Source organism: Saccoglossus kowalevskii, chromosome 11, assembly GCF_978046115.1.
Source record: "Saccoglossus kowalevskii chromosome 11, keSacKowa6.1, whole genome shotgun sequence".
NCBI classification, from domain to species: Eukaryota; Metazoa; Hemichordata; class Enteropneusta; family Harrimaniidae; genus Saccoglossus; species Saccoglossus kowalevskii.
Genome location: NC_140651.1, coordinates 21,763,049 through 21,773,082, shown reverse-complemented (window position 1 = coordinate 21,773,082; position 10,034 = coordinate 21,763,049). Strand labels below are relative to the sequence as shown.

General features: G+C 35.3%; 1 protein-coding gene across 1 annotated transcript; it reads left to right on the top strand.

Annotated features, from left to right (window-relative positions):
- Nucleotides 1-3,901: 3,901 nt before the first annotated feature.
- LOC146736521 (uncharacterized) lies at nucleotides 3,902-9,956 on the top strand. Its single transcript, XM_085505269.1, has 8 exons — nucleotides 3,902-3,919; nucleotides 4,551-4,672; nucleotides 6,409-6,619; nucleotides 7,285-7,413; nucleotides 8,337-8,489; nucleotides 8,698-8,859; nucleotides 9,146-9,238; nucleotides 9,609-9,956. Exons 1-8 carry the CDS (start codon nucleotides 3,902-3,904, stop codon nucleotides 9,756-9,758), a joined length of 1,038 nt encoding a protein of 345 aa, XP_085361395.1. The 3' UTR covers nucleotides 9,759-9,956.
- Nucleotides 9,957-10,034: the final 78 nt, after the last annotated feature.

The window sequence follows — 10,034 nt, the reverse complement described above, 5'->3', positions numbered from 1 at the left end:
TATTAGGACGTCATCAGCAAATAAAATGCAGTTTAGTTCTTGGCTGTTTAGTTCAAGGGGGTGCCATTTGCAGATTTTATTTTTTCCGGCAAGTCATTAATGAATAAACTAAATAAAGTTGGACTTATATTACAGCCTTGTTTTACCCCCATAAATGAATCAAATTCATTTGTGAGCCCTTTACTAGTTTTTACCATTGTAGGATACCCCACTATACATATTTTTTATGAGGTTGTAAATATTTCCGGTGATACCATATTTTTGCAATTTCCAATATAATCCATCACGCCACATGCTATCGAATGCCTTCTTATAGTCTACGAAGCATGCATACAATTTTTTACTTTTTGAATATTCTGAGTGAATATACTTATCTACTATAGATTTTAGAATAAATAAACAATCTGTCGTCCGTCTATTTCTATGGAAACCGAATTGATAAGGAGAGCATAAATTATTTTTCTCTAAATATTTTATTAATCTATTATTTAGTGTGGCAGTGAATAGCTTACCCAAGCAACTGGACAAAGCCACTCCCCTGAAATTGTCTGGGTCTGATCTTGATCCCTTTTTGTGTATTGGTACAATAATGCTACCCTTCCATCCCTTAGGAAATGTTCCTGACTTTAAAACATTATTAAAAACAGCAGTAATTGGTTCTATAAGATAGTTCTGGCCATACTTGATTAGTTCATTAATTATTTTGTCTTCACCAGAAGATTTGTTTAATTTTAATTTCTTGACTGCAGCTTTAACTTCACCTATGGTAATTGGTTCATTTAGTTCCTTATTAATCTCTTTATTAGTTTCCATCTCCCTAGTTTCATTAATTATTTTATTTTGAAAATCACTGTCATATTTACAGGTTTTACTATTTTTAAGTTATTTAGATTTTTAAAGTGGTTGTACCACTCATCTGCTTAGATTATGTCATTGTTAGCACTGATACTAGTATCATTCTTTGAAAAGATTTTGAAATTTTTCCAATACTGTTTTGGGTTACTTTCTTGCGACGTGACTGAATCCCATAAATTTTGCTTATATTGTTTTCTCTTAATTTTTAGGATTTTATTGTATTTCTTTCTTAATACCATGAATTGGCCACGTATATAGTCTTTTGGGTATTTCTCCACTAATTTGGCAGCTTCTCTGAATTTTTTCTTAAATTCCAACAATCATCATCAAACCACTTCTGTCTTTTTGTGTTTTTCATTTTATTGCTACCTGATATATTGTGTTTAATTTTTTTCAGTGAATTATCAGCAGCATTACAAATAATGTTTGTAAGTTCAGTTACTGAATTATCGATGTTATTGTTTTCATAATTAAATGACACCAGCTTATTAATGATTTCTATGCTGTGGAGTGCATCCTGATATCTATTAATTGACTTAGTATCCCATAAATATCTATCTGGTAAAGGTGTACATTTAATTTCATTGTTATCTGATGACAGTAAATCCCTTGTAGTTATTGCTAGTGAAATGGCACAATGATCAGATAAATTATTAATCTCATTTACTCTGAAATATTGGATATTTGAAAGGAAAGATTTGGATACTAATGCGTAGTCTACTGTACTTGCACCCCCAGCAAAATTATAGCATGTAAATTTACCTAATAAGTCTCCCGGTGTTCGACCATTCAGAATTTATTCAATTCTAACAATTTTTTACCAAAACTATTGACTTGCTGATCTTTATTGTTCCTATTATTATACTCATCATCAACATAATTATCTGGTATTGGCATATAGGTACTATTATCATTAATTATATGATCTGCTAAGGTCCCAGTACGTGCGTTAAAATCACCCATTAGAAGAACTTCCCCTATATTGCTATACTTAATGACATCCTGGGATAGTTTTTCAAAAATATCAATGTCTTGTCTGTTATGAATGACTGAGTTTTCTGGAGGAATATAAACAGAACATATATAAAGATCTAAATTACTATCAAATACTCTTCCATCAATTTTACACCATAAGTACTCACTAGATTTAACTTATAATTTTGAAATATATTTTTGTAGTTGACTTTTGAAGAGGATAGCAACTCCACCAAATTTACTGTTCTTTTTTCTGTCACTCCTCAAATAACTATAGCCATCTAAAGTAATTTTACTCCTTTCCTTTAGCCATGTCTCTTGTAAACAAGTAATATCAAATCTTGAAATAAAAGAAGAAAAATCTAAATCACTACACTTATTCCCTACGCCATGAATATTCCAACTTGCTACTTTTAGACTACCACTATTACTAAGACTACGCTTCCCTGCAGTTCTACATTTATTTTTTCTTGTTATGCACATTCTAGTATAGAAAGTAAAAATAAAAAAATCCTAATTGCGCCTACCATGATTTGGCATTTCAATCATAAAAATCACAACATCATTCACAGGATGATTTGGCATTTCAATCATAAAAATCACAACATCATTCACTGATCATTTAAGACTACATGTATTGGATTTGATCTACAAGCTAGAATTAAATGGATTACATTTATCTGAATCTGATTGGCATTGTAATCATTGCACATATGGTCTACCCTTATCATTCCAGTCCACTCAAAGCCACGTTCTCTCTTACGAATAGTGACACAGCTAATTTATTCCGCTCATGTATCGATACATTGCAACATGTGTTGTGTCTACAGTGCCAGTACGGAAGTCCAAAGTCCACGCATATTTGTCACGTGAAGGCACATCAGGAAGGTGATCGAGGTAATTCATCCCACCTCTTATCGTATATACTTGACATTACACGATGCCCTGGTGACCGAAGCGTGTACTCCACACTAGGTAAAGTTTCTGTAACGTATTGAATAGATCAACAGTTTCGAATGTGCTCTGTTGTGGGGCAGCTCTTTGCTGCAGTTTATGCAGCTCTCTTGGTCGTGGTATACGTTGCGGGCGATGGCCGCAACGTAATATCAAAATAGCTTAAGCGGCCAATAAGAGCTGCTAAACTGCAGCAAGGCAGCTCTAAACCTGGCGAATATCTACCTTGTATCTCGAGTTGTACTTTTTGTAACATGTGCTTCGCCATTCACGTAAAAAGTCACGGTACATGCAAATCACCGTGACCACAAGTTCAATATGTATCGTATGTGTATACTGATAAATGGCGAGAATATTTAAAAATACTAGTACTAGCATCAAAATAGTGAAATTAATACTGTAAAACCATATTTTCTCACTGTCATTTATTTTCACTATTTTGATGTTTTGAGCATATTCACTGCGTTTTAATTTCTCGAACTTGTCAAGTTTCATTGTTTATTTACATCTTCACGTAGATTTAATTTTACTTATCAGCGAGGATGGTAAAATTAAAACCCAGTGAATATCAATGCAGTGCCATGTATAACCACGATAATTTGTTTCCTTTTCGAATTGGTTAATAATCAACTTAGTGGTGCGAATGTATATACCATTATCACGTGATCGGAATATTTACAGTCGTTATTTACAGTGCAATATATCCTGAGTTAGGCGTGACATGATGTGTAACCTTTAGAGGTTAATACCAAAAGCCCTTTTTCAGCTAGTACTGCGTTCTTGCGAGTCAGAGGATTAGAAGCTCGTCTCGGTTGTCTATATTAAGAACACGTATAGCCCACCTCAACGAAGAGGTAGGTTGCACAAAGTTTTGTTTTAGTCGGAACTGCAGCGCTTCTTCGGGTCTTTATCAAATATTGAAAGCTTTGATAAAATACCAAACAATGTCCTCTTAGTTAAATGATAAGACTATAATTATTGCACTATTGATTTAATATCCCTGGACGCCGAATCGTGACGTGGAACGCAGTTTCCGTCAACTCGACAAAACACAGTATGCATCACAGTTGAATTTAAAACTGGAGACCCGCATTGCCGGGGCTCACTACTAACAGGTATGCGAGGAACCCAAGGGGTATGTAAATTATTTTTTAGTATGGGCATGGGGTCACTTTTTGAAATTTTCAAGGGTTAAGGATTCGCTTTTTTTTAAATCTTAAGGAATCAAAGCAATGTTAAACAACTTTAAGAGGTGGGTTTCCCTTAAAAGTTGAAAACTGATTTCAAAGGGTGAGTTAAGAATTCGACCTTGAGAAACTAAATCTGTGAAAATAAATTCAAGAATACAAATCAAAATACAAAAAAAAGACTCATTACAAAACATTATAGTTCGTGGTCAAATCAACGAGAAAAAAAATAAAAAGGTAATTTAAAATGATATTGCTATATTTTCTCACTTACAGATAATTATTGAAGGAGACTGTGTAAGGCCGAGTGTATATAGACGAGGCAAACACTTGCCCCCATAACAATATCTTGTGAATTACCGCTGATTATTGTCTATATGATGATGGGTGTGCCTTCCATTTTATGCATGGGTGAGAAAGATTACAATTGTATACACACATTATTCCATTCATAGTTGTTCACAATGTTGCAATCATTCACAAAAAGTCACTGAAAAAGTTCAATACTAAATTTGCAAAACTGTTGCACATTATATACACTCATGAATTTACATAAATTCTGTTTTTGAATCAAACTAGAGTGCTAATTGCAGTTCCATCCCTCCAAATTATTCAGGTCTTGGAAATATCGGATCTCGACATCTGCAGTCCTTAGCAAAATTGGACATAGCTGTTGATATTATCTGCGTAGATCCAAACCGGTAGGTATTGATTATAAGTTATATTGCCACAGATGTTGCAATTGAATTACATAGTTAATTAGCAAATATCGCACTGCGTTCCCATTTGAGGACATTGTCGTTTATAAATACATCGTATGTATTGCGTTGAAATGCAATGGCATGAAGTTAGACAACTCGTGACGATGATTGGTATGTACAGTGGTGTACATAGGATGACACCCCATGCAATGCACTCACCTCTCCCGGTCACCACCTACCAACCAATTATAACATCTAACTATTTTAGAATATATTTGCATTATTTATTCGGTTCAAAGAACATCGGTGTGCAGCATGGAGTTAAAATAACATGTTTTTGTCTGTTTTTGGGACATTTTACCATTGTTTCATATGACTAGGATATATCTCTTTAAAATATCTCAAAATTTTGCTCGGTGGAAAAAAAGGATATAATATGAGGTTATTACGAGGATACTTCAAAGTATGCACGAAGACATTACAGCGGAAGTATCGACCGCGCAGCGGACGCACCGCGTACTGTCTGAGTGCATTCTTTGAGGTATCCTCGTAATAACCTTATTATTATACATCTTTTCCTTCCAAGGATACATCATGGGAATGCCGAAATCCGAAACGTTTAGAACAGAATCAGCGAACTTCTTTTTGCGGAGTCCGGTCAAACCCAGGTGGCAGCCATGTTTGCTTTTATTATTAGAGGACGCTTACGCGCGTAATCATTCCATATTTAGAATTCGCATTTCCTTATATGAATGAAATGAAAATACTCTGTAAAATACCGCAAACTTACGGCACGCTGTAACATATGGCGTTACGGTGACAGATGTATAATAATATACTTTTATTTTAGATGTATAGAAAAAAAAAGATTTATAGTGCCTCACAAAGTACTTTAATTTTAGTGGATGTATAAAAATGACAATATTTTAGTGTGTTTTTATATATCAAACGTAAAAAACACGAAAATGTTAATAGTTGTACTTTCGTGTAGTGTTCTACATGGCGACACACTTTCAAATTAAAAATGTCCCCATTTTCAAATAGGACACTGAATTATTCTGTGTTTTATAATTGAAAATATAAGTAGATAGCTATTGGAAGAAAACAATATTCAATATATTGACTTTATAAGCTGTGGTAAATGAAACAATATATGTAGCCAGTATATATACTTATAAATCACATCAATACCGCACTAGATCAGCTTTACTGTGTCATCTGTGACTTACGTCATAATTTCAGTGAGTTGCAAGTGACCCGTTTAGACATAGTTTGGGAAATAACAAAACAGGTAGTATAAAAGTGACCAACTAGCGAACATATCTCACATATCGCGGTAACCATGATTGTATTTGTGATTTGACCCTGTACACTTGAATGTTTTGTTTATAATAAAATAAAACCAAACAATAAAATAATAGAGTCACAGTACGACATGACCATGAGTGTGTGTCATATCTGTGGCCGACTTGAACTTATTCCTGCACTTAAATAACAACGATTCTGATCTTGGAATCCACGTATCTTTATTGACAACAATATTGCCATGTATGTCTTTTTTTTGTAATTTTTTCTACGATTGTGTAAAATTTCTCTACATTTTCTTTCAGTATCAGTCAGTTTATACCAAGCTAGTTTCATATAGGAGACACCTCTTCCGAGAAAAAAAAACGTTAATTCATCATTTTGCTCTATGTATTTATTAATATTTACTGTTTATATTTTGCGTTCTCCAGATCTTCTCTGGAAAGAGCAAGACAGATTTATGAAAACGAGTCTAAGATTCAACCTCGTTCTACAGTATCCTATTTAGATTCATTGAACGAAGTAGACAGTGCCAGAGAAGAGTTTGATATCAGTATTATCGCTACCACAGCTGATGTACGCCGGGACGTAGTTGAATCCATTCTTGAACGGTTCCAGGTTAAATATATGGTATTAGAGAAAGTAAGTCACGTGATGATCTGGGTGTATTAATAAGCAATAATTCTATATGATTTTGATAAAAAACCATACATGCTCATAATTTAACGATTTTCTGTTTAACCCGATTCATACATGAATACAGAGTGTGTATGATTCCGTCCGATTTATTGCATCCCACCCTGGACTCAGTCTCTAACCCCTACACGATAAAATGATTGCCGAATGTTACCTCGCACAGGATGTCTAGCGATGCCATATATGGTAACGAGAGAACTACGCCAACAACGGCAGAACAAAGAATCATCGCAACGCTAAGATGTACAATCACTGTACTGTGAAATACTTTATTTTTGCTGAAGGGATACAACTCAATTTTTTACATCAAAAATCAGTGAAAATAAACTCCATACAAAACATTCATAAAAATCTTTTCAGTAACATAATTCCAGCTAAAATTAAGTATTTTACAGTAACATTCAAATATCAGTTACACAACAAAAGAAATAATCACATTCGCTAACTCCCATACACAGGTTTCTGCACTGTCTAGCGTTATAATTTTTGAAGTACATAAGTGTGATCCTTCTTTACCCTATTCATTTACCCCGAAACCTCCAATGATCCGCCATTGTTTTGGAATAATGATTCGTACTAGGTTGTCTTATTATCCTCACTTTTTCCTACAGGTTCTATTCCAAAAAAGTAACGACTATATTTCCGTGCTTGACTTGTTAAGTAAGAATGACGTCAAAGCTTACGTAAATGCTAATTGGAGCAACACGGCTATGGCGGAATACTTAAAACAAATTACAAAGGTATTACGATGATAATCGAATAACAATTCACATACACAAGTAGGCAGTCATTGTGTTTGCTGAACAGTCTATACTCCAATTTGGCGATTACTCATAAATACGGATATCAAGTTATAGTTTAAAATTTAAAACAGGAATAATTTACGCAAGGAATCAAGTAAATTTAAAATAAAGATTGCTTTGTTTAGTTTTTAAAATCAAACAGTAATTAACATCATCATCATTACAAATTAAAGTTCCAAATATAAATCATGCTACCGCACTGTCACCGTAAATATTGGAAACGCGTTTTTCAGCTTAGAGCGGGAGGGTCGTCACCTGCGCACGCGCGGGAATCCCAGGCGACGATAACAACACACGCTAAAAAAGCAAAGGCTTGTGGGTAGACGCTTGTTTGTAAACACCGACACGCTATGGCCATCTGACGCATACGCAGGTGACGATTCCCCCACTCCAATATTCACTTGTCATTTCAAAAGTAATTGATTTTCGCTAAAGTTTCAATATCAATCTGAGATTTTTGCATATTCTGTCATCACATGATGTACAAGCCTCCCATCACTCACAACGAGAAGTTTTCAAAATATAGGTGTTTATTGTGACCCCTCGCCTTGATATAAGTTATGATTGTTATGTGTTTACATACAAATGGCCACCGAAGTCTCGATGGGAACGTGGGAGCCGCAAGACTCAAGTTTGCTCAAGGCTGAGGGTGTTCCATTCTCTGTCCCGGCATCGCGTCTACTGTATCACTGGTACATGTAACCATGGTATTTGGAGCAGTGGACGCGGTGACGGAAGAGAATGGAACATGTGAAACACTATTTGAGGAGCACAAATAAGTCTCATGGCGTTCTCGCTCTCAGTGAGATCACGGCGGTCATTCACGTCTAATAGTTATCACCCGATATTATCCATTGTAGCCTCCTGTCAATTTTCATATGAAAGGTCAAAGTTGGGGATTGTGCTGCAACGCCATACACCAGGTCAACCTGGCTATGTACTTGAATGAAAGTGATGATATTGAATTTGATGGCAGCTCCCTGGTGCCGGGATATGTGGAGTCGAAGAGAAAGGTGAATGCCCGATTTCTTAAAGTTGCGCCCTCTCGCGAGGAAGCGATTGTATTACACATTATAAACGTCGCCAGAGGGCGCACCTAATAAGCTCCATGTTTGATCCGGGTCGAATAAAACATTGTAACAATTTCTTATATAAGTACAACAAAATACAAAATATTTCATATAACGCTCTCTTTTTTTTTCTGACGTACTGCACTATTAGGGTTTCTTGGAAATAAACGGATGTCTGAAGGCAACAATCAAAACAGCCAATGGCAGCGTTGCATCATGTAAGATCACGTGTGAACCTGATGTTACAAACAACGAAGGCAGATTACTGGAAGTTGGAACTTCACAAAATAAAATGTACTGGCACGAGAAAACAGTAAGTCTGCAGTCAGCGTCAAATGCGTGGTATATGTAGAATACTCACTGTTGGTGATGTTTTTGATATAGGCTCTTAGTGAATGGTCGGACATAATAGATATCTCACTCTCTCTACCCCTTCCCGCATGAAATACACTACATATACTTTATATGTAGAAATCTGGAAGCACCCTCTATCCAGTCATCTATGCCACCCCAATAAAATTGGCACCACTCTGTAATGACATTTTCACGCATTTCACATATGCATTGTCTAACTAAAAAATTCTTTGTACGATTCGCAGGGCTCGATGTATCTCAATATTTGCGCTGGTACCAGCCAATGGGAACAGAAATCATTCGTATTTCCACTTGTCAGTGAGCGCACTTATAAGTTGGTAAGAACTCCGGACAAACATCTTTGGGAAATACTGTACTGGGTTGTTATTTGTGGGAGGGGGTGTTCGTTGTGTTCTGTTCACATTTAAAGCTAACACAAAAAGACATAACAAGGAAAAGACAAGTTTATAGTACATGTAATAGTATAGTATATATAATATTTGAAAATCGCGAACGAGGATCTCATCCTCAATAGTCTTATTAAAATATATTTATTCTTTCACATCACCAAATCATCATCATTTTTGTTTTGTGTGGTTGTTGAGAACACTGTTTTAAAAAACGTACCTGTTTGAAAGTATTTCTATTAAAAACAGTTTTATAAACAGTTTTGAGTAATTTCTTTATGTGTATTTTATATTTTCACAGGTGAAATTATTACTCGAGACAGGCGACTGCGATTTGCCAAGATACCAGGATATATACCAAGTATCCATGGCAATGAATGAAGTATTCATAAATCATCTAGTCAAAGCTGGAAATGAACAAGCCAGGGAAGGAATCTGTCAAATAACATAAAAGAAAATAATCAAACACTATTGTTGCTGTTTAAGGACAATGATAATAATTCGCTTCTATGACGTCAAAATGACGTATATGGTTGAAGGCAACGTCGTTAAAATCGACCTCTGTGTTTGGTTCGCGTATGTAGTCATGCATCATCTAGAACATAGTAAAATCTCCCAATGACACAAATCTTCATTCATGGACGATTGCAAATCAAAACCACATCGACACTTTGAACGGCTTTTGCAACTCCTACTTTCCTCACAGACGAGCTTCTTCGCCAGAGGG

Coding starts and splice junctions, on each gene's coding strand:
- LOC146736521 (XM_085505269.1), top strand. Junction 7,414..8,336: donor ACTTAAAACAAATTACAAAG/GTATTACGATGA, acceptor TATCCATTGTAG/CCTCCTGTCAATTTTCATAT. Junction 8,860..9,145: donor TGTACTGGCACGAGAAAACA/GTAAGTCTGCAG, acceptor TACGATTCGCAG/GGCTCGATGTATCTCAATAT.